The sequence below is a fragment of the Nicotiana tomentosiformis genome, chromosome 6 (genome assembly GCF_000390325.3).
Source record: "Nicotiana tomentosiformis chromosome 6, ASM39032v3, whole genome shotgun sequence".
In the NCBI taxonomy this organism is placed as follows: domain Eukaryota; kingdom Viridiplantae; phylum Streptophyta; class Magnoliopsida; order Solanales; family Solanaceae; genus Nicotiana; species Nicotiana tomentosiformis.
This window is the reverse complement of record NC_090817.1, coordinates 109,924,427-109,948,448: the sequence shown is the minus strand read 5'-3', so window position 1 is coordinate 109,948,448 and position 24,022 is coordinate 109,924,427. Positions and strand designations below refer to the sequence as shown.

Here is a 24,022-nt window from a genome sequence, read left to right as displayed (position 1 = left end):
CCTTTTAGTGTTCTTAGGTCCTTGTATTCACTGATTATGCAGTTGTTATGTTATGAATACGTCTCTTAATTACTAGTTTCACCTCTACCTGCTTTAATTAGAATTAATTACTTCATGATTTGCCCTTGATGCTTATTTGAGTCATTTGTGCCTTAACTGAAATTGCTATCTTTTCTATTGCCATGCTATCTTTCCCCTAACAAATTATCTTTATTTGAAGTTATAATTATCTCTTTTGTAATTGTTCATCCTTAATTGAGGCTATGATTATCTTTCTGTTGCTTATCCCTAATTGAATCTGTTGTATCTCTTTCTTAATTGCCAACCTTAAAAGAAGTCAGATAACCTATATTTTAGTTGACTTGTCCTTATTTGGAATTATTCGCCTTGTGTTAGCTCTCTCGTTGTCGAAATGTACATCGTGGACCGTTGTTACATAATATTTCCTTTCTTGTTGAGATGTTCTTATTATGACTAGCATTCTTTATTGTGGCCGCTCCTTGTGAATTAATTCCTCCGTTCTTTTGAGTTCGGGAATTTCTGAGTTGATTTATTTGTCGTACCCTTGTATTAGTGTTATTGTTGTTGTTGTTGTTGTTGTACTTGTTGTTCTTGCATATTTACTTTGGGACTACGAGGCGGTACCTCGGGAGATCCCATCTGTCTTGCATATTTACTTTTGGGACTACGAGGCGGTACCTCGGGAGATCTCCTATTGAGCATTTACTTTTGGAACTACCAGACGGTATATCGGGAGTGCCCTTTGTTGACATCTCTTTGTTATAGGGTTGCACGAGGTTTCTGTCGCGTTATTGTTACTATTTATATTTGCACATGCGGCGTGACAAGGCGGGATATATATATGTGGGTTGCGCATGTGGAGAGACAAGGTGGAAATATTATTATGCACATGTGACGAAACAAGGCGGGCATTTACTTTACTAGTGCACATGTGGCGAGACAAGGTGGGCTATGTCACGGATTAATTTATGATGACTTGTGATAGCCTGGGGGCATTTTGTTGTTGATGTTTGTGTAGTGGTACATTTACCTGTGTGGGCTTTATCTTGTGGAAAGTTGTGAGAAAAAATTCTACGTGATGTAAATTTCCTTTCCTATACTTACTAGGTGGCATGAACTATGTTAGAACACTTGCACAAGAATACACGTAGTTGAACACTCTTATCGGGTAAGAGATTTTCTTGATATTGTTGAGTATAGATGAACACCATTTTTTACTTGCCTTATATGTGAGAATGGCTCTATTTGGCACGTGAGTCGTCAGTGCGGTTATGAAGCGTAATGAGGGCACAGGATGCCAGGTGTCAGGGTTCAGGTATTGGGACCCGTGAGATGTGAACAATATGAGGTTCGGTACCTCGTGGAGTTTAGTGGCTAAGACCTGGTGTGAAAGTGGTCGTTTTTATCTAGTTGTTACATACCCTTCTTTTAATTGTGTTCATCAGATTTAGACTGTGTTTCCGTTCGTTCTTCTACGTCATTATTATGGTGTTCCGCTGATAGTTGTTGTATCCATTTCTTACTGAAATTTACCGTATTAATTGCTACTTCGCGTAGTCTTTATGTAGATATCATACTTTGTTGTTTATATACTTATACTTATTCGGGTTATTTAGTCCAATAGGTGTCTTGACTGTTACTCATCACTACTCCACTGAGGTTAGTCTTGATACTTGTTGGGTACCGTCGTGGTGTACTCATACTACACTTCTGCACATTTTTGTGCAGATCCAAGTATTTTCGAAGTCAGTTGATCACTAGCTAGCTGTGCGGATTGTTGCTGTGTAGACTCAAAGTAAAGATGTTGCACGTTCGCAGGCTTCGGAGTTACCTTCTGATTTGTATTCACAATGTTTACTTTACTTCAAATAGTTGTATTTAGAAAGTTGTAACAAACTCTGCAGAGCTTATGACTTGTACTACCGGTTTTGGGATTGTAATACTTGCATAGAGAATTCTAAATTTTGAATTGCTAATCTTTATTTATTTTGTTATTATTTTCGAAAGTTGTTAGGCTTACCTAGTCCCTAAGACTAAGTGCCAACATGACACCCAATGGAGAAAAATTTGGGTCGTGACATAACGCTATCAAACCAATTGCTCTTTGAGAAATCTATTATTTACTAAGATATATTGATGATAATTGAATCAAATAGTGATGAATAATTTAAGGACTCAATTAAAAATAGATTATTGTTTAACATAAAATAGATTCTTATACTTAGCAAAAGAAAACTATCAATCAAACTAGATGTAAAGGCAAATGACTAGATTATTATAATAGCAAAGAATTAAACAAAAAGTGCAAACGATTAACATGTACCATAAAATTTTAAAAACTTTGTACAAAAATATACATACATACATACATACATATATATATATATATATATATATATATGTGTGTGTGTGTGTGTGTGTGTGTGTGTGTGTGTGTGTGTAATAATAAATTTTATAACTACATTTATCGTCGAACTAGTTCCGTTTTTTCGCTTATTTTTTTATTAAAACCAAAATCAAACCATATTTGATCATCTCACGACCCAAAATCTCACTCAATCGTGATGACACCCAACTCAACCCGCTAGGTATGCCCAGTAGTATAAATCACTTTTATAAATTGAAACCAACAGAGATAATGAATGAAAAAGCTAAAAGAGTTCGATTCAACCATCCACGGACTGATACAATCAACCCTCTCTATAACAGCCTTGTTTGTTCCGAATATTTTTGAATGTTATAGCGAAGTGCTGTTATAGAGAACATATATTATAACATAACATAAAAATTGGTTTCGAAAGAGCTTGACTTTTATATAAAAGTGTTGTTATATAAAAATGTTGTTATAGAGAGATTTGACTATAGTATAAATCATGAGCCACTATGATTTAGATTTACAAACTAGTGAAATGAATAAATATAATATTTGTTCGAAAGTTACGTAAACAGAAATAAAATCCTAAGCTACCATGAATAAGAAGCAGCTTGTCAAAATAGTTATTGAACTTGCACCTATATATATATATATATATATATATATATATATATATATATATATATATATATACTTTTTTAGAACTGAAATAAAAAATAAAAATAAAAATATGAATTAACAACGGCGCCAACCACATGAACAGTTGAGTCTTTTAGAAGCAGCAGCTCCATTGCCATTCTCACTCCCACTTCCAATCCTAATTCTGGGAGATCTATCCTCAAAATCGCCGTTTTCTATTTTCCCATATATTCTCTCCGCCGTGATTTCAAACGCCGCCTCCACATTCACCGCCGTTTCAGCCGAAGCTTCAATGAACAAACATCCGTTACTCTTCGCGAATTCCTCGCCTTCCTCTGCATTAACAGCCCTAACATTTTCTCCAACGTCACACTTGTTTCCTACCACCGTTACTGTCATTAATTTCGGATCGCCATGTTGCCGTACATCCTCCAGCCAATTCGAGAGCTGCTCGAAAGTGTGCCTTTTAGTCACATCGTAAACTAGCAAAGCCCCCGCAGCGCCTCTGTAATACGATTTCGTGACTGATCGGAACTTCTCCTGTCCTGCTGTGTCCCATATTTGCAGCTTTATTGGCTTGTTATCGATGGTGATTATTTTGGACCCGTATTCGGCTCCGATTGTGACGTCGTAAACCGGATTGAACCGCTTTTCTGTGAACTGATTTAGAAGGCAGGTTTTTCCTACTCCCGTTTCGCCCACTATTATGAACTTCATTAGGTACTCGTACGCCATTGTGAGTTAGTGCTATGGAAAAGAAATAGATCGAAAAACTGTATTAGCTGGTGAGGATTGAATAACGAAAAAATTATTGAGCAATGCATTTATAGGCAGAGGATTTGGATTTTCCTTTATGCCAAATTTGAATAGGAGAATGAAACGCTTTTCCCAAATCTAGCAGAATTTGTATTACTTTCCTAATGTTAGTGCAAGATGAGGCAAGTATTGTGAAGCATAAGTCCGATTTCCGAACATTCCAAACGTTAGATTAGCTTGTAGAAACGAAATTCCGATACTAAGTGCTGCTCAACTGATTTTGTGGCCCAAAGCAAAAACAAACTAAAAGGCCCTTAATTTATTTTTTGTAAAATTTATATAATAATGAAATACAAAGCAAACGCCTAGGACTTTGACCGTGGTAAATGTACAACGCGTGATTTGTGAATTAGGTGCACGTCACGGTTTAGAACTATGTGTAAATGGAAATAAGATATTAATTAAGTGGAAGAAGGTAGAGGTAGCAATGACGATAATATGTCAACTTTCTAACCTTGTGCCTCATTTGCATTTGGAGATTTCTCTTAAAAAGTTGAACAAAAAAATTACTTTTGAATTGATGGATCAACAAAATATGGTGAAAAGAAATAGCCAATTTAAAAAAATTGAGTTAAAATTAGAAAGTGAAATCACTAGAAATGTAGAAAAAAAAAAAACATGAGCGTACGTAGACGAGAAAAAATTAAATTTAATAACGAACATAAATTGGGGACGTTAATATTTTGGGGCCTAAAGCAATGACTTTACTTGCTTACCGTTAGGCCGCCTCTGCCGATACTATGGAGCCAAAAACTGTGCTTGTGGATTTGCTGTTGATTTTTACCCGCGGTCCGCGGATAATGTAAGAATCAATTGATTTGCAAAAAGTATGCTATTATCAGTTCCACCTAAAACAAGTTAACTAAGAATCCATTCTTCTTAGTTAGCACTGAATTATTCTAGATTTTAATTATTCAGCAAATTAAATATACTATTAGCACTTCCCATATTAAAGCTAATACAAACTATACCATTCAATTGTTAAAATAGAAAATATTTTAACAAAGATTGTGACTGTGGACTAGTAAAAGTATCATATAGATGGACTAGAATCTAGAGGCTTTGGATCCCTACTTCTTTTAGTCACTCTCATTGATATGTTTCTGTGTGTTTTGTGCAAACCATTTTTCTTTTTTTGGTCTTGTCATTGCAATGATAAAAGGATTCGACTGTACAAAGTACAATTAACAACCACGACGATCACTAAATGACAATGATAGCACCAAAACTAAATATTCTGGCCAAGATTCTCAAGAGGCAAGAATTTTTTTTTTTTTTCAAGTATTTTTTTTCCTAATTTGAGATGTTTGACCAAGCTTTTTTGAAGAAAAAAAATATTTTTGGGAAGAAGCAAAAGCAAAAACAGTTTTGACTTTTCTTCTTACCAAGAATAACCTTAACAAATATAATATATACCAAAATAACCTTTAAACCTAATACTTAGGATATTAATGTATACATATTTCTTATTATTTTTAGGATAACTTTCTAATATATAGTGACTTTTAGGGTGAATGTTTTTATATTTGTTGAATGATTTTTAATATATTTAACTTATATTAAAAGAATTAAGTACTTTTAAATTTTATTTTCATATTTTACTTAAATAAAATAAAACAACAACAACAACCCAGTATAATCTCACTAGTGGGGTCTGGGGAGGGTAGTGTGTATGCAGACCTTACCCCTACCCTGGGGTAGAGAGGCTATTTCCGATAGACCATCGGTTCCCTCCCTCCAAGAACTCTCCACCTTACTTTTGGGGTCACAACCTCTTGGTTGGAAGTGGAGTGTGCTTTAATTATTGCTTGTAATAACAAATTTTTGAGATTATTTATTTACTTATAATATTAACTATTAAGTAAATATATTTATGTCTTTATTCGTAATTTGATACTTAAAAGCACTTTCTGAAAAGCTTGGCCAAATACAAATTATTGCTCAAAAGTGCTTTTCAAAGTGATTAGCCAAACACAAACTGTTTCTGTCCAAAAGTACTTTTTTCAAAAACACTTTTGAAAAAAGTATTTCTAAAAATAAGCTGATTTCTCCGCCTTGGCCAAACAGGCTATAAGTTGTAATCAATATTTGTAGCAGTTAAGAACTAATAATTGCTTTAGCAAAATCTAAGATATTATGTTATTATTTTAATATAGAAAAAAATAATATAGTCATTATTTTAATTACAAGTACATCACATATAATTGGACCTATCAGGAATTTATAACCTCAATATGTTTATGCGTGGGACTACCACAATGATGTAATATGGAATATTGAATTTCCTTCATCCTTAGTTAAAATGCTTTTTTTTTTATGTATTTTCTTACATATTTTCATTTAACTCTAGTACTCTTTTATAGTTTTTTTTAACAAAAGTCCTCCATTGATGGATGATGGGGTTTAGGTTGGACTCCAAACCTGTATATTATCAAAAAGAACTAGTATACGGAGGAGGATATAGACCATAGTCTCCGAAACAAGATGAAGAGTGACATTAATCACTCTTGTGTACAACTGACTTACGCGAGAGAGATAATTTTGGGAGATATTCTCCATTACAGAGGGGTTACATGGACCTTTACCACAGGATGCTAGCAGAGGCGGAACCAGAATTTCAAGCTTATGGGTTCGGCATCTTAATCATTTTAAGTTATTGGGTTCTAAATTAATAAATTGTACATATTTAGTAAAAAATTTAAGACAAATATATAATTTGAATCAAAGCTACTAGGTTTGACCGAACCCGTAGCCGACACTGTGGCTCCGCCTCTGGATGCTAGACACAGAGTTAACATCACTATACATTGGTCAGGATTATCTATTGTTAGCATCATTAATGAAAAAATAATTCTTCTTTAATTTTATTCTTAAACTCGGAATGCCATCTCGATCAAGCCTTAAAAAGTGCCATCAATAATAATTTAATTTCTCGGGCTTTTCACGTCATTAGCTAACTGGTTAGCCTTCTCCGTGAATATGAACAAAAATAAAATTACCACTGCTACAGAGATCGACAATCTAATCAATGATGTGCCGAATATGCCAAGGGGCCTTCTATTTATAGTTAAATACTTCTATTTCTCTGTATTAGGTTATACTTGCATACTTTTGTTCTACGGCTTGAATTACCTTTTGAGAGTCAACTAAATTTAACATCTTATAGTGAAATAACGGAATAGTAGTTTCTTCTCTTCTTCTTTTTCTTGAAAATATAATAATAGTTTGAGTTTCATTAAAATCGATTTTTATCATTTCTCTATATATATACTTATATAAATAATTTTACAAGATCCTTTCCTATTTTCTATTTTGAAAGATTACAAATATGTACATCAAGGATATAACATTTTATTATTTTCTTTCTCAAATTGGTTTATAGTAACTATTTATATTTCCTTAAAAAATTGTTTCTATTTTTTTAAGCAAAATTCAATGCCTTGTACTCGTCATATACCTAAATATTAAGTGTAATTGAGCAACAAAAGAACACTAAAATCTCTATAAATTATGCAAAACTATTTCGAAATACATACCACGAAAGAAATGAAGCAATTATTATGAGATTAAAAAAATACAGTTAACTATAGCGAGTATCAAAAGGAGAAAAAGTTTGATTATCAAAGAGAGTTGGTCTACGTATAATCAGTTATTTACCAGACCTCTATATGTTACTAACTTATCTTATTAATTTCCTTAAAAAATTTGAAGTAATATAATTATTGCCGGTAAGTGAAAAAATGAGGGAAAAATATAGGCGTAAATAAATCACGCCAGGAAAATGAAAGACACGGAGAGAGAAGAAAAACAGAATACAGATCGAGTGTCTCTCTCTCTCTCTCTCTCTCTCTCTCTCTCTCTCTCTCTCTCTCTCTCTCCTATTTTCTCTCTCTACACCTTCCTATCTCACTCCATTGTCGATGTTCTCCTTCAACACTAGAATTTCCCAAGATAGTTTTTTTACCACTTTTTCTCGAATTATCTTCTTTTTTAAAAAAAAATTATTATTTCATATCTTTAGGAGAATTCATTAAATACAATTTCTTTTCCATTTCATTTTCTAGAAGAATTCTCATTTGCTAGATTGTAGATTCTACGAAAGCTCTTCTCATTCTATCATCCATATCCTTCTTTTTTTCAAATGTTTTTGTAATTTCTATAATTACCACAACATGACCAAATTATATGCATTATAAACATCAATGTATGTGAGTTGATTGAATATATATATATATATATATATATATATATATTCATTACCTGCAATTGCATGTATATATATTTTGTTTGAATTGTTTTGGGTTATGCAATGCAGATTTTCTGGCTAAAGCCTTGTTGTATCATTGGTTCGCCTGTACAACACCATACGTATATGTAAAAAGATATTTCTCTGTATATATATATTTTGTGCATATACGTACATATTATTTATATGTACTTCTTAAATTGAGGGGAAATTTCGGTTCTTTCCTGGTTTTCAACCCTGGAGAGCGAGCAACAGCGGAGCTGAATTTGGCAAGCATTATAACAAATTTTGTAGGTGAGGTAAATATGCAAAATTCTTTCTTATATCTTTTTTCTTTTACCTACCTAGCATTTTCTGGAATTTTAATTTTAAGCGTGGCTGTTTGTGTTTTTAAGTAGATTTCTTGAATTTTATGTTAGTGAAATGGTATTTTTGCGGACTAACTGGACTATGTGTGAATTTGGAACTTCATCATTTTCATTATAATAGGAGTGTGAAATTAGAATATTTCTGCATGCAGCAATAAAAATGGAAATTTTAATGCTTTGAAAGAGAAAGAGTGATTATGAAATTTTTGGGGTAAGAAATGATTATGAAACAGATCTTCTACTTTCTGTTTCCAATGAAGAACTTTTTAGATAATGTATCGACACTTTTCAGTTCTTTGTTGAAATTTACACATATTTTGTACACATAGTAACCAAGCTAAACAAAACGCTTCATTAACACGATGTAGTTACACTTTGTAGGAAACCAACAAAGTATCAAGGTGGAGGCTTGTTGCTAATGTCAAAGTTTTCTTTCCCTGAATTAAGGGACAAGAAATTTTCATCCTCTTCTCAGAAGAGCAGGTTTCTTCCTCTCTTTACTGTTCATTCTAGCTGCACTTTTGTACTTCTTGTGGTTATAGTCTTATAGATTTGTAAATATAAATTTCTATATTTTACCTGGATAGATAGACGGTATTAGTATCTCGCAGCTCTTCTTTCTAAATTCATCTTTTGTTCCCTTGTGTGGAGCTTAGAGCAGATCATAGATTTATGTGTAAAAATCTATTAAAATTACAAAGAAATAGTAGTTATAAACCCATAATTTTAAACATACAATTGGTTCAATGCAAAGTACCTTAATAATTAAACTCATAGAGCCTAAATCTTGGATCCACCTCTGGCTTAGAGACACCCAGGTAGAGACACTTGGCATATATAGGCGACAAAATTTTACGACCTCTCAGTTAATTTGTCAAAGAAAATTTCACTTCCACATAACTTGGTTTTTTTAATCTTTTTCCATGAATTTATGAGGCATAATATGAATTATTTTAGAACCTATTGAAAAGTATGAGTTATCTAGATAATTCAAGGGTGTTATTTACTTTCAGGGAGTCCAATGAAACTGCAGAAATGGATGATCCGGAAAAGACACTGTCAAGGGTTACTCAACTTATTGATCAGCTGCATGTGAATCAATCATCCGAACACGAAAAAGAACTTACTACAGCACGTCTTCTAGGCATAGCCAAAGCAAGAAAAGAAGCACGATATCTTATTGGTTCACATGGCCAAGCAATGCCGCTGTTCTTATCAATTCTCAGAAATGGAACTCCTTTGGCAAAAGTCAATGTAGCTTCAACATTAACTGTATTGTGTAAAGATGAAGACATACGGTTGAAGGTGCTTCTAGGTGGATGTATTCCGCCTCTACTTTCACTTTTGAAGTCAGATTCAGCTGAAGCAAGGAAAGCAGCTGCAGAAGCAATTTTTACGGTGTCATCTAGTGGAGTTTCAGATGATCATATTGGCATGAGTATATTCATTACGGAAGGTGTTGTACCAACTTTGTGGGAGCAGCTGAATCCAAAACAGAAGCAGGACAAAGCAGTGGAAGGATTTCTTATTGGGGCTTTGAGAAATCTTTGTGGTGATAAAGATGGACACTGGAGGACAACACTTGAGGCTGGTGGAGTGGACATTATTGTTAGACTACTTTCGTCTAATAGTGCTTCCACTCAATCAAATGCAGCTTCTTTATTGGCCCGTATGATGCTGGCATTCAGTGATAGCATCCCAAAAGTAATTGATTCTGGAGCAATCAAAGCTCTCTTTAGCCTATTAGATCAGCAAAATGATGTTTCTGTACGTGCCAGCGCAGCTGAGGCTTTAGAAAGTCTTACTTCAAAATCAGCCAAAGCAAAGAAAGCTGTTGTTGACTCACAGGGTGTCCCATTACTTATAGGAGCCGTCACTTCCCCTTCTAAAGAAAGAATGAAAGGTGAGGGAGGAGAGAAACTCCAGCGGCATGCAATACAAGCTTTAGCCAATATATGTGGTGGAATGTCTCCTCTGTTACTATATCTGGGCGAGCTTGCGCAGTCCCCAAGGTTAGCTGCTCCAGTGGCTGATATAATTGGAGCACTCGCTTATGCTCTTATGGTCATTGAGCGCAATGCAGAACAAGAACCGTTTGTTGCGACAAAAGTTGAGAATATTCTTGCAATGCTCCTAAAGCCACGGGATAATAAGTTGGTTCAGGAACGTCTTCTTGAAGCTATGGCAAGCCTTTATGGCAATGCTTATCTTTCAAAACTGGTACACCAGTCAGATTCTAAGAAGGCTCTTGTTGGGCTCACAACAATGGCAAGTGGTGATGCACTAGAGTATTTAATACTATCCCTATTACGCTTATGCTGTGACGGAGTGACTGTTTGGGAAGCAATTGGAAAGAAGGAAGGAATTCAGTTACTGATATCACTGCTGGGGTTATCCAGTGAACAGCATCAAGAGTATGCTGTTGAAATGCTTGCAATCCTAACTGACCAAATTGACGAGAGCAAGTGGGCAATCACTGCTGCTGGTGGGATTCCACCACTGGTCCAGTTACTAGAAATGGGGTCTCAGAAGGCTAGGGAAGACGCAGCACATATTATTCATAACCTATGCTGTCATAGTGAAGACATTCGTGCCTGTGTTGAAAGTGCTGGAGCTATACAGGCGTTATTATTGCTTCTCAAAAATGGCGGATCAAAGGGGCAAGAAGCATCAGCTAGGGCTTTAATAAAGCTAATCACAGCGGCTGATTCAGCTACCACTAATCAATTGTTAGTGTTGCTCCTAGGAGATTCACCAAGCTCAAAGGTCCATGTAACTAAGGTGTTAGGACATGTGCTTACCTTGGCATCTCACAGTGACCTTGTGAATAAAGGTGCTGCTGCTAACCAAGGGCTAATGTCGCTTGTCCAGGTTCTTAATTCCTCAAATGAAAAGACTCAAGTATATGCTGCCTCTGTCCTGGCAGATGTATTTAGCTCTCGACATGATATTTGTAATAGTCTAGCAACAGATGAAGTGGTTAATCCTTGCATGAAACTTCTGGGTAGCAATTCTCCAGCTGTTGCAACACAGTCAGCTCGAGCCTTGCGTGCTTTGTCCCATCCATCAAAAGCAAAATCTACAAACAAGATGCCTTATATTGCTGAAGGGCATATAAAAACATTAATCAAGCTGGCCAAAACAGCATCCATTGATTCTGCAGCTACCGCAATGGCTGCTTTAGCCAATCTGTTGTCTGATCCAGAGACAGCTGCGCAAGCACTGGATGAAGAGGTTGTTTCAGCTTTGACAAGAGTTTTAGGAGAAGGATCATCAGAAGGTAGGAGAAATGCGGCACGTGCCCTTCATCAGCTATTGAAGCGTTTTCCGGTGGAAAATGTATTCAACGGAAGTGCTCAATGTCGATTTGCTGTTCTTGCTATGGTGGAATCATTAAAGGAGATGAATGTTGATGGCACTGATGCTGCAAATGCTTTAGACGTTATTGCACTTTTGGCTAGGACAAGCACAGATTCCACTTACCGTCCATGCACTGCCCTTGCTGAAGTTCCATCTAGTTTAGAGCCTCTTGTACATTGCCTTTGTGAGGGATCTCCCCTTGTCCAAGATAAGGCAATAGAAATTCTATCAAGGCTTTGTGGAGATCAACCGGTTTCGCTGGGTGACCTGTTAGTATCAAAATCAAGGTCTATAGGTGCATTGGCTGATAGAATACTGAATTCTTGCACTTTAGAAGTAAGAGTGGGTGGAACCGCATTGGTCATTTGTGCTGCCAAGGAGCACAAACTTCAGTCAATGAATGCACTTGATGCATCTGGATACCTGAAACCTCTTATATATGCATTAGTTGACATGATGAAGCAGAACTCTACTTGTTCTTCCCTAGAAATTGAAGTCAGAACCCCTAGGGGCTTCACAGAAAGAACTCCATTTGGAGAAGGAAATGAGTTTGAGGTTCCTGACCCAGCAACAGTTTTGGGAGGTACGGTTGCCCTTTGGTTGCTCTCAATAATTTCATCATTTCAAGTCAAGAACAAATCCACTGTAGTGGAAGCTGGCGGACTTGAGGCCCTTGCTGACAAGCTTGCAAGACATAGTTCCAATCCACAGGTAGATTTTATACCATTATTGGTATTCTTGGTGTTTGCTTTTTCGCTCTTTTTGGCCCATTTGTGTGAATGCCTCTTCATAAAGATAACTAGAGTTGGTTTTCCACTTGGGGAAATATAAGTTGTTGTTTAGTGTCAACTATTTTTGTCTTTTCAATTTTTGAGCTTTGGGCCTGTTACTTCTTCTATAGGCTGGCTTTTGATAACAGACTCTTTGGCTGTCTGCGGGCAGCACGATGAAACTGTTTAAAGAAGTCAATTATCCATTTATTTCACTACTTCTGGGATTTTCTCAAAACAAAAGTTTATTTCACTACTTCTAATCGCCTGCCATATTATTCATATAATAAATGTACACGAAGGAAGTAGTACTGGCTATATTTTAGCCGAGTGCCTTTTTTGTAAATCATTATAAGAGCAAAAATATTTGAAATGCAGATTTTCTTCTTCTTTCTATTAGCTTATCTGTCCTTTTCCTGTTTTCATATTACATTGAATCACCGGTTAGTCAATATACTCTTGATGTGTGCTTATCATTAATAACGCCACTGGAGTTGGTAAAATGGAAAACTTTTCCCAGCAACCTTGAATGTTTAAGTAACCTTCTCTTCTGGCACAGAGAGATATCAATGAAAGTTCAGCTAATAAAATCAATAAAAGATGGATAATAAAGGACATTCTTTAGTGTCTCCTTTATTCAATTTAATCTTTTGGAAGTAATGTTGGTTCTCATGATTCGCTTAAAGTTTATATTTGGTCACCGTAATGAAGAGATATTTGTCATGGTAGGCAGAGTATGAAGATGCAGAAGGCATGTGGATCAGTGCACTGCTATTAGCTATATTATTCCAGAATGCGAACATTATATCCTCTCCAACAACCATGCGCATTATACCTTCCCTTGCACTTCTTCTGAAATCAGATGAAATGATTGACCGATTTTTTGCTGCTCAGGCAATAGCCAGCCTTGTTTGTCATCGAAACAAGGGAATAAATCTTACTGTTGCAAATTCAGGTACAATCACCGGTCTAATAAGCTTGATTGGTCACATTGAAATTGAAATGCCAAATCTTGTTGCTCTATCTGAAGAATTTTCATTAGTAAGACAACCAGATCAGGTTTCTCTTGAAGTCCTCTTTGAAATTGAAGAAGCGAGAGTTGGTTCCGCTGCACGCAGAACCATCCCTTTATTGGTAGATCTGTTAAAACCACTTCCAGATAGACCAGGTGCGCCCCCATTAGCTGTTCGTCTCTTGACCCAAATTGCAGATGGTAGTGATGCAAATAAATCAATCATGGCGGAAGCTGGCGCACTGGATGCTCTAGCGAAGTACCTATCTTTGAGCCCTCAGGACTTGACTGAGGCAACTATCTCTGAACTACTGAGAATCATATTTAGCAATTCTGATCTTATTCAATATGAAGCAGCTGTTAGTTGCTCTGTTCAACTGATTGCTGTCCTACGTTTAGGGTCAAGGAGTGCAAGGCTGAGTGCTGCGAGGGCTTTAGATGAACTTTTTGATAATGAGAACATTAGAGATTCTGAAGCATCTGTTCAAGCAATTCAGCCTTTGGCTGACATGCTTGATGCTGCATCAGAAAGTGAACAATATGCTGCTCTTAGTTCCTTGATCAAGTTGACTTCAGGAAATGAATCAAAGGCAGCAGTGATGGCTGATGTAAATGGGAATCCTCTTGAGAGTTTATACAAAATTCTGTCTTCGTCTTCTCCAATGGAATTGAAAAGTGATGCTGCTGAATTATGTTTTGTACTTTTTGGTGATCCAAAAATCAGAGCATTGCCTATTGCTTCTGAATGCTTAGAGCCCCTTATAATGCTTATGCAATCAGATGTAGAAAGAGCAGTGGAATCAGCTCTTTGTGCTTTTGAGAGGTTGTTGGAAGATGAGCATCTGGTGGAGCTTGCATCAGCTTATGAGCTTGTTGATATTCTGGTTCATCTGATTTCTAGATCAAACCATCGGCTCATTGAAGCGAGTATTTTTGCACTTATTAAGCTGGGAAAAGACCGAACTCCGCGCAAGTTGGATATGGTGAAAGCAGGAATAATTGAAAATTGTCTTGAGCTACTCCCTACTTCATCCAGTTCCTTGTGCTCCACAATTGCAGAACTCTTCCGTGTCTTGACAAATAGTAGTGCTATCTCGAGAAGTCCATCTGCTGCAAAAATCGTAGAACCTCTCTTTACGGTTTTGCAGCGGTCGGATTTTGGATTGTGGGGACAGCACAGCGCTTTGCAAACTCTAGTAAATATTCTAGAGAAGCCACAATGTCTTGCAACTCTAAAACTTACTCCTAGCCAGGTCATTGAGCCTCTGATTTCCTTTCTTGAATCCCCAGCTCAAGCCATCCAGCAACTTGGGACTGAATTGCTATCCCATCTCCTTGCCCAAGAGCATTTTAAGCAAGATATAACAACAAAAAATGCAGTAGTGCCCCTTGTGCAGCTCGCAGGCATTGGCATTTTGAATTTACAGCAGACAGCAATTAGTGCTTTGGAAAATATCTCATTAAGCTGGCCAAAGGAAGTTGCTGATGCCGGTGGAATTTTTGAGCTTGCAAAGGTTATCGTTCAAGATGACCCCCAACCTCCTGATACATTATGGGAGTCAGCGGCTATGATTCTCTGCAATGTCCTACGGTCTAACTCTGATTACTACTTCAAGGTTCCCCTGGTGGTTCTTGTAAAGATGCTGTATTCAACAGCTGATAGCACTGTTACTATTGCACTTAATGCTCTGATAGTTCATGAAAAAACTGATTTATCAAGTGGTGAACTCATGGCTGAAGCTGGTGCTGTTGATGCTCTTCTAGATCTGCTAAGATCTCACCAGTTTGAAGAAGCGTCAGCAGGACTGCTTGAAGCTCTATTCAACAACATCCGAATACGGGAATTGAAGGTATCTAAGTATGCAATAGCACCTCTGTCACAATATTTGCTAGATCCACAGACTGAATTGCAGTCCGGAAGGCTTCTTGCTGCTCTCTCACTTGGTGATCTCTCCCAGCATGAAGGACTTGCTAGAGCAAGTGATTCTGTCTCTGCCTGTCGAGCACTAATAAGTTTGCTTAAAGATCAACCAACGGAAGAAATGAAAATGGTGGCAATTTGTGCATTGCAAAATTTTGTCATGCACAGTCGAACCAACAGGAGAGCTGTCGCAGAAGCGGGTGGAATATTAGTAGTTCAAGAACTGCTTCTATCCCCTAATTCAGAAATTGCAGGGCAGGCAGCTCTGCTCATAAGATTTTTGTTCTCAAACCACACACTTAAGGACTATGCATCAAATGAACTTATCAGATCTTTGACAGGTACTTTGCTTAAATAAAATATTCTTTCCTTTTTTCATTCAATGATTCTCTCCACCAGTTGTGTCGAATATATTAACATGAGTAGCAAATAGAATTGCACAGGAAACTTATCAGGACCTACTTGAGATGAACATCATATGCGACTGCTTAACACCAGAAAGAGTCTATAGACCTAATTCTGTGTAACCATATTTTTCCCAAGGATGTGAAACTTTTAAATCTTTTGATTTAAGTGTCCCTTCAAGTTGAAGAAGTGTTCAAGCCCTTACAGAAAGTCAAAGCTTCTCAGCATCACCCAGGAAGCGATCAATGGGCCATTTATAAGTTGGCTTTCCAAGATCGAGGACCATCATGAGATTGTCGGAGCACGAAACTAGCAATACTACTCTCTGCTTAATCCTTTTTACTACTTCAAAGGACAGCATAACTGCCAAAAGGAAAATTAAAGGAGAACGGGAGAAAATAGAGCTGAAACCTAAAGCTACAAAATAAACCAATATTTGAAAATAACTAGATGTATGATGTTTTCTAGGAGCTGTATTTGTTCCCATGCTATACTTTTACTTCCAACATTTCAACTGAAGCAGTAAATCATTCTGATTCTTGAATTTGACACATCAATTTTCCAAGTGTAGTTCTCCAGATAATTCGAGCTACAATAGTGCAGATTTTCTTGCTTGCTTTTTTGTTCTGTTCTTATCATTCCTTATGTTCTAGCTCAGTCATGGACAGTTGTACAAGTGTTCTTTGCCAGCTTATCCGCCTAAAACATTTGCAATACATTGGTATGCAGCTGCGCTAGAGAAGGAAGCCTGTGCCACAGCAACTACGAATGAAGAGATCTTGACGAGCATTTATATTATATTTTCTAATTTTCCCAAGCTCCAAATTTCTGAAGCTGCAACCCTTTGTATCCCTCATCTGGTGGCAGCATTGAAATCTGGTAGTGAGGCTGCTCATGATTCAGTGTTGACCACATTATGCTTACTCAAACAATCCTGGTCAACCATGCCAATTGATGTGTCAAAATCTCAAGCAATGGTTGCAGCTGAAGCAATTCCCATCCTACAAATGCTGATAAAAACTTGCCCACAAGGTTTCCATGAAAGAGCAGACAGCCTGCTACATTGCTTACCAGGTTGTTTGACTGTCACCATTAAGCGCGCGAGCAATCTAAGACATGTCATGGGAGGAACAAATGCTTTTTGTCGATTGACTATTGGCAATTGTCCAGCACGACAAACCAAGGTAATGACTCAGCATTGTAATTGTTGATGAAATAAAAGGTTTTTGTTAATCTCAAGTATTACAGAAAAGTTGTTTTGTTTTTTCAGTTTGAAATTTTAATGCGATACACTTCATTCTAACAATCTGGTTTATTATCAGGTTGTGAGTCGCAATACATCCCCCGAATGGAACGAAGGATTCACATGGGCCTTTGACATTCCACCGAAGGGACAAAAGTTGCAAATCTTGTGCAAAAGCAAAACTACTTTTGGAAAGGTAATTAGTTTTATTTACAGTGTGTCCTAAAGTTAGAACGTCCAATTAAACTCCAACTACAATGTGCAATAAGATCTGATTGTACTGCTACGAATAGTTGGAAAAGAAGATATGCAAAAAGCATCAAATAAATACTCTTATGACAATTGCTGCAGCTCTCAGATGAGTGTAATCAATCTCACAATTTTGACACAAGTTGCTATTTTTCAGACTACGCTTGGCACTGTAACGATTCAAATTGATAAAGTTGTGAGTGAAGGCATACACAGTGGTGTTTTCAGCCTCAGCCATGATCGCGACAAGGATGGCTCCTCCCAAACTCTAGACGTCGAGATTACCTGGTCCAATAGGACATCTAATGAAAGTCTGAAGTGAACCTTTGACTACAAAACCATGCTTGTCTGTTGGAGAAGACAGATATTATGCGACTTAAGGCCCTGTTTCAGAGCAGGACATGGCAACCCCTCGATAGAGCATGAAGAGAAGTTATATGATCCCACAACGAACAGCAATCTCCACTTCCCAGGCTAATGCAAGAGGGCCATGGATATCTGCCAAAGGTTCAGTTTTGTAGTACTGAAAGCATTACTGCCCCTGGTGTTAAAAACTTCCAGACATTTGTGACAGACAAAGAAGTCAAGGGAGAAGTTCTCGTGGTATAATGCTAAGACTGCTGTTTGAGCACCACGTTTTTGGCTCACAAATCTGTTGCTTTAATGGTCATTGTACATCCCAGCATCACATTTACCAAAGCAAACCTACTGCAAGAGCCAAAGCTTGGTCCTAGAACAGGAAGGCTGGATTTCCAAAATGGTTCACGGGTTTCATTTTTTCCTCTTTTCTTCCGTACGAGTCTTTCAAGCAACAGTATATTCTTTCATCACTAATATGCGCCCACACAATATGGAACATGGTCATTTTCCCCTTAGGGTTAGCAACCAAATGGAATATGAAATGTTCCCCATGTAAAGTTAGCAAGGCTCCGCCCAAAGCACAAATTATCTAGACAGCATTGCACGGAATATACAAGCACAAAATATACAAGTTAAACGGAAAAACAAACCTCAAAACGCAGCAAAGCTTGTAAATTAATTAGCTAGCATACAAGAACGCCTAAGCACTTGTCTGCAGTCAGCACCAGTAGAACATTTGTTCTTTACATCTGGAGGAACTTTTCTACCGTACTACCTCAAGAAGCTTTAAAACCTACGCTCTCAATATTTTGAGTGGGTTAAATCTTATAACATCACAAATTTTTCAGCCGATAGAGCAAACCACCAGGTTGCCCAGCACAATTACTTCGCAGCTGCAACAAGTGCAGATCTTGCTCGTGTAAAAGCAGCAATCAGTGATCCAAGCTGCAACTTATCATTGCAACCAAAAGTCAACCTATACCTGCGAACCAGAAAAAGCATTTACTTACACAGTGCTGTAGGAAAACCTAAGGGAACATAATTCAATTAAATTCCCAACAAAGACAGCGGATGAAAAGAATAAGGACATTAAGCCCATTTCCAAGAAGGGAATATTTAACATGTCAAAATAAATTCTTAAAAGGAATAGAAACTGTTCGCGGTACTTTTATAAATCTATCATGTACACCCTTTATTTTTTAATATAAAACCGCTGAAGACTACTTTTTCCCGGACAATGATGACTACTTTTGGCGAATAATTCTTTCTAAAAGCAAACAGGTTTTTTCACTCCTTTTTCTGCTGCAGGGGAGTGAGTCACAGTGGGGGTTGAGACAGGCTCAATGCACCATTCTGAAGCCAGAGAATCCATAATAGTAGGTCGCCTGGTTAAAGAAATATCCAATTTCATCTTATGTTGCGTAACAATTTAGCTACAAGTTCCACAGATAAACTTGATCGACGTTATGAGTGGGAGTAAATGAGAAAATTGACCGTAAGCTAGCCTTCACTTCTATGGATCCACCGGCAATGCTAGTCTAGCACAAGGCAAAGGCAATAAACAATCAAAAAGAAAGAGGAGCTGGGATACATACTCAATATTAGCCATCTCATTGATCAGCTGAACCCGAACATTTGGCGGCATCTTAATTTTGAAGACAAACCTGATGTTTATACAGCACAGGTGAGCTAAACCAAATAATTGTTACTGAAGAGCCAAAAAATATGTGAACTTACATGGTTACTTCTCTCACGATATCCACCAGAGCCAATCCTTTTCTTGTCTTGATTTCTGATATTCCTATTAACAATAATTTACAAAAATAAGTTAACAGACTAAATGGACCAAAAGACAGATAAAATGGACCAAAGTAGAGATAGAATGGACTCATTGGAATACGTTTGCAACTGATAGCAAAGGGTTCATTCAGAAGCCAGTAAGAGATCTGCTCAATGTCCTTGGGCAATGGGTTTCCGGTGCACAGATACACAGCTTCTTCTGTAATCTGCTGAGAAGCCATGTGCGTTGACTGCATAAAGCTGAAAGTTACTGACAGTGAATCCTAAAACAAATAATAGTCCACTTGCCTGAAGAGAAACGAACAAAATAGTTGCTTAAAAGTTTTCTTGCATGGGATTAATAGCACACCAGCACTTTACAGTTTTCCAAAAACAGTCTCCCATTTTTCTGAGTCAGTATAACAAACCCCTCCACCAATGTGTATATGGTATATCAATGCAAATCAAGAACTAGACTGATTCAATATCGTTAGTTAAATGATGTAGTTGCAGTTAATCTAAGTACTAGAGATACATATTAAATGCCCCAAAACAATATTATAGGTACGACTTCTTTCATTCACCAAGACCGTTCTCCTCCAGACAACTAACAGAGCATAATGTCCTCCTCATTGAAACCAACTGATAAAAGTATATTGGAAATAATTTCATTTGTTAAAAAGGACATTAAACAAGTAAAGAACCCCCCTCCCCCAATCACCCTAATTAGCTCACTGCAGGTGTCACCTCTAGGCTCTAGACTCGATCATGGCCTAACAAGTCATCCTAAACTGGCTATAAGCATAACATTACAAGATAGTTCTCGAGGAAAAAAGCTCAAGTAATGGGTATAAATAACTATAAACTTTCACTTCTTACATACATGAATAAGGTACAAGGAGTTACTTTTTGCCCTAGAGTTCTCCACAGGGCTCAGGCCCAAATGTAGGCTTGGTGAATTGCAGCTAATAAATTTTTGTCTCATTTATAACTGCATGAAGATTAACAGCACCCCAAACAACCTTCCCTTCTCTCTTTTTTTCCCTTTTACCTATAGTTCCAGACCTCCTTTTCTTTTTCTCTTTCTGTGGTGGAAAGTGCGGTGCAAGCAAGATTAGGGGAGAGAGCAAAATTTCTACCAGAAGATTGCAAAAAGAAAACAGATTAACTGGTTTCTAATGTGAAATCTCTGGCCACAATAATTCAAATCTACATATAACCAAGAAAAAAGATGAGGAGTTTGGACCTGCAGAATGTTTAAAGCTTTTCGCATATCACCATTGCTCAGTCGTACAAGTGCCTTTAAACCACCCTCAGGGACATCAAGCCTATAACAAAACAATGTGTTAGATTAACAAAGAACAAAATGGTTGTCCATGCTAAATAGAGCAGAAAGTATCTATGACCTATTTTCAGAATATTTCCAATCACTACAGCAGTCACCCACCACAGAAGCATACATGGTCACTTTTGCATTGCCAACTTTCCAAAGGAACTGAGCAACATAACGCAGAATATTATAGCAATGAGTTGACCTCAAAGATAAAGTGGAACTCACCTTTCAGCCTCAATAACATGTTTCAGCCGCTCAGATACATGAACTGCATCAAGTGGAGCAAACCTAAACCGTGTACATCGTGATTGTAGGGCAGGAATAACCTTATTGACATTGTTGCATATCAGTGCAAACCTAGTATTTCTTGTATATTTCTCAATAACTGCAAAGGAAATTATCCCACAACAATCAGCTTTGCAAGAATAACACAGATATTAAGTTCACCGTGAGGAAGGGGTTGTTTCTTGCCTCGACGCAGGGCAAACTGTGCATCCTTTGTCATTGCATCTGCTTCATCCAGTAGTACTAGCTTCACTGCTGACTTAGCACTAAATGAAGACAAAAATCAAGCTCAAATTTACTTCCATCAAAAGTAAAACTGACACCTTAACTCATTTGGTATATGTCCCATTTTTTCATCTTTTAGTCTCACAAAAATTCCACAGATGCAACGAGAAATAATATGATAACACCACAAGTCTGAGTGGAGGCCAAATTGGTAAAGTAATGTGCCTATACACAGTGGCGGATCCAGTATTTGAACTTATGGATTATAATTCAAAATTTTATCACAACCCCTTTGATTTAGTGGGTTCCAAAATCTATTATTTGTACTTGTTTTGTTAAATTGTTAATGCATATACGGGTCTGAGCTAAAGTTACAGGGTTCAAATGAATCCATAATTTTTACTCTACATCCGCCCATGCCTATACATGTATATAGGTGCTCAGAGTTGAATGCAAAACTGTTCACTTGAATCTTAGAAGAACAAATTCTCTAAGAGGTCGTTTGGTTCGCGGACAGGTTATCCTGGGATTATAATCCTAGGATTAATAATCCCAGGATTATATAGTGCTATATGCTTCGTTTGGTACATTGGATAACAGTGGATATGCAATGTAAAGTCCAAAATACGTGTTTTGTTTAAAGCTGGATAAATTTTTATTTCCAATTTTAACCTTGGATGTTCCACTGGCTTAGAAAAACTGCCATAGCAACAAGAACATATTGTTAGTAATTTCACCATTCCGTTCTCAGCATTATCGGCAGAGCAGACATAATCACTATTGTTCATCTGCTCTTATGCTAGTTTCTACTCCATTAGTCAGTAAATGAGACAATTAGCATGCATCTATGCTAATTTACAGAGAGTATCATATAGGAGATTTTTCATTAGATTCTTTGAAAATAAAGAACATTGTCTTGATTAAGGAGGCAAAGCTCCAGCCTTAAACTAAAAATAATATGTACAAGAAATTTACAGAAGCAACAATATCTGTGAAATCCAAGTAAGGAACGTAATAGCCAACAAAATAGCAGTTGCCACTAGAATCCCAACCAATGGTGTGTTGAACGTTTTGATCTTTTCGCGAAAAAAGTTAGGCAAAAATCGTAATTCAGCCATGCCAAAAATTTGAAAAGTTGCGCTACTCAGTTGAGCTTCAAATAGTCCAAATGACGGATAAAACGGCACCAATTTGGTCATTTCATAACTTTACCCCTGGATAACTAATCCTAGTATTAGTTATTCCACCTGGGAGATGGGATGATTTAATACCAATTTGTGGTATAATATTATACTCGGTTTAATTAATACCTCAAACCAAACATGGGATAAATTTAATCCCAAATTCTGTACCACCTTATCCCATGAACCAAACGACCCCTAAGTAATTGCTAACCAAGTAAAAGGCAACTAAAAGTTGCACCACCATTCAAATACCCCAAAAAAAAAGGATTAAAGAGCAATTTTACCCAAAGGAGATGCTCTGAGTACTAGCAAAATCCTGAATCTGCTGGCGCACCACGTCAATCCCTCGGTCATCAGATGCATTCAGCTCCAAAACCATATTGTGCATCTGAGACCCATATAGCTTCCGCGCAAGCGCGAGAATTGTAGATGTCTTTCCAGTTCCAGGAGGTCCATATAGCAGCAAATGCGGCAATCGATTACCACTCGCAAGCCTATCAACTTTTGCCCCCAAAAATAATCAATATGAAAATCCCCTAGTCAAAAATCACTAATAATTTACAGAGATTAAGAAACGCACTGGTTTCAACTATGTCACGATGAGCAGCCACGTCAGATAGGGACTGAGGACGAAATTTTTCGACCCAAGGAACTGCTTTCGGGTCAGCTGTGGAGCTTGAAAAGATTATGTTTTTACCCTTGTTTGGTTTCGTGTCGATTTTGTCATCGTCGATATCCATTAATGAGATTGGCTCCGCCATTTTCAGCTTTGCTTCAGTTCTCTCGCTCTTCCTTAAACCCTAGTATTTTATTTCAAGAACAAATGAACAGTGGTGATATTTGGACCGTCGGGTCAAGTTATTGGCGCCAATTAGTTTATTTCATTTTCTTTTTCTTTTTATCTCCCGAGGCGTCAATGAGTTTTTGATCTACAAACTAAGGAAAAAAAATCATTCGTGTTATATATATATTATATTATGGATGTTCATTTACTCTGTTGTAAATAAGCTTCCTGAAAAAATTTATCCATATAAGACTCTGCCGTAAATATGTTTATTTATTTAGTACTCTATTGAAAATAAGTCTCATGATGAAGCTTATCATTTTGGTACTCCGTTATAGATAAACATAACCCCAATAGAAGATTATCTATATCTGGTACAGTAGCAGCTTACGCAGAAGCTTCCTTTCTTCTATAAATAGAGGAGTTTTCAATTCATTATGTACATAAGTTTGAAGTTTGAATAATAAATCAGTTTTTCTCTATACTTGTCTTTACTTTACAGTCTTTATTTTATAACATGTTATCAGCACGAGACTCTGCCATCTCGAGCAAATACTTTGAAAGTATCAGAGGTATGAACTTTTCTTTTCTAAATAATGTCAAATCTTTATAAACTTGAATTTGTAGCACTGGATATATCGGGCAAAA

The 24,022-nt window shown here is 36.9% G+C and overlaps 3 protein-coding genes across 5 annotated transcripts; 1 reads left to right on the top strand and 2 right to left on the bottom strand.

Annotated features, from left to right (window-relative positions):
• Positions 1 to 3,130: 3,130 nt before the first annotated feature.
• LOC104119878 (ras-related protein Rab-2-B-like) lies at positions 3,131 to 4,007 on the bottom strand. Its single transcript, XM_009631482.4, has one exon. It carries the CDS (start codon positions 3,767 to 3,769, stop codon positions 3,131 to 3,133), a length of 639 nt encoding a protein of 212 aa, XP_009629777.1. The 5' UTR covers positions 3,770 to 4,007.
• Positions 4,008 to 8,105: 4,098 nt separating this feature from the next.
• Positions 8,106 to 18,206, top strand: LOC104119874 (protein CELLULOSE SYNTHASE INTERACTIVE 3). 3 transcript variants are annotated; one of them, XM_009631478.4, is made up of 7 exons: positions 8,111 to 8,390; positions 8,846 to 8,947; positions 9,478 to 12,535; positions 13,324 to 15,868; positions 16,662 to 17,116; positions 17,255 to 17,371; positions 17,582 to 18,206. In XM_009631478.4, exons 2-7 carry the CDS (start codon positions 8,883 to 8,885, stop codon positions 17,744 to 17,746), a joined length of 6,405 nt encoding a protein of 2,134 aa, XP_009629773.1. In that variant the 5' UTR covers positions 8,111 to 8,390; positions 8,846 to 8,882; the 3' UTR covers positions 17,747 to 18,206. The 3 variants fall into 3 exon arrangements, with proteins under 3 accessions (XP_033508371.1, XP_009629773.1, XP_009629772.1); XM_009631477.4 differs by having other exon boundaries at positions 8,111 to 8,395; XM_033652480.2 differs by lacking the exons at positions 16,662 to 17,116; positions 17,255 to 17,371; positions 17,582 to 18,206 and adding an exon at positions 15,961 to 16,594 and having other exon boundaries at positions 8,106 to 8,395.
• Positions 18,207 to 18,423: 217 nt separating this feature from the next.
• Positions 18,424 to 23,435, bottom strand: LOC104119873 (replication factor C subunit 3). Its single transcript, XM_009631476.4, has 9 exons — positions 23,171 to 23,435; positions 22,875 to 23,091; positions 21,368 to 21,447; positions 21,122 to 21,281; positions 20,810 to 20,891; positions 19,685 to 19,814; positions 19,522 to 19,585; positions 19,380 to 19,448; positions 18,424 to 18,766 (listed from the first exon to the last, which is right to left on the bottom strand). The coding sequence occupies exons 1-9, from the start codon at positions 23,349 to 23,351 to the stop codon at positions 18,667 to 18,669; spliced, it is 1,083 nt and encodes a 360-aa protein (XP_009629771.1). The 5' UTR covers positions 23,352 to 23,435; the 3' UTR covers positions 18,424 to 18,666.
• Positions 23,436 to 24,022: the final 587 nt, after the last annotated feature.

What these genes read in the sequence shown, in the direction of transcription:
- LOC104119878 (XM_009631482.4), bottom strand. Translation starts at nt 3,769, where the DNA reads ATGGCGTACGAGTACCTAATGAAGTTCATAATAGTGGGCGAAACGGGA.
- LOC104119873 (XM_009631476.4), bottom strand. Translation starts at nt 23,351, where the DNA reads ATGGCGGAGCCAATCTCATTAATGGATATCGACGATGACAAAATCGAC. An exon ending in ACTCAGAGCATCTCCTTTGG is followed by an intron (nt 21,448 to 22,874) that starts GTAAAATTGCTC and finishes GTCTTCATTTAG; the next exon opens with TGCTAAGTCAGCAGTGAAGC. An exon ending in AAGCTTTAAACATTCTGCAG is followed by an intron (nt 19,815 to 20,809) that starts GTCCAAACTCCT and finishes AGCTTTATGCAG; the next exon opens with TCAACGCACATGGCTTCTCA.
- LOC104119874 (XM_009631478.4), top strand. Translation starts at nt 8,883, where the DNA reads ATGTCAAAGTTTTCTTTCCCTGAATTAAGGGACAAGAAATTTTCATCC. An exon ending in GACATAGTTCCAATCCACAG is followed by an intron (nt 12,536 to 13,323) that starts GTAGATTTTATA and finishes TTGTCATGGTAG; the next exon opens with GCAGAGTATGAAGATGCAGA. An exon ending in GCAAAACTACTTTTGGAAAG is followed by an intron (nt 17,372 to 17,581) that starts GTAATTAGTTTT and finishes GCTATTTTTCAG; the next exon opens with ACTACGCTTGGCACTGTAAC.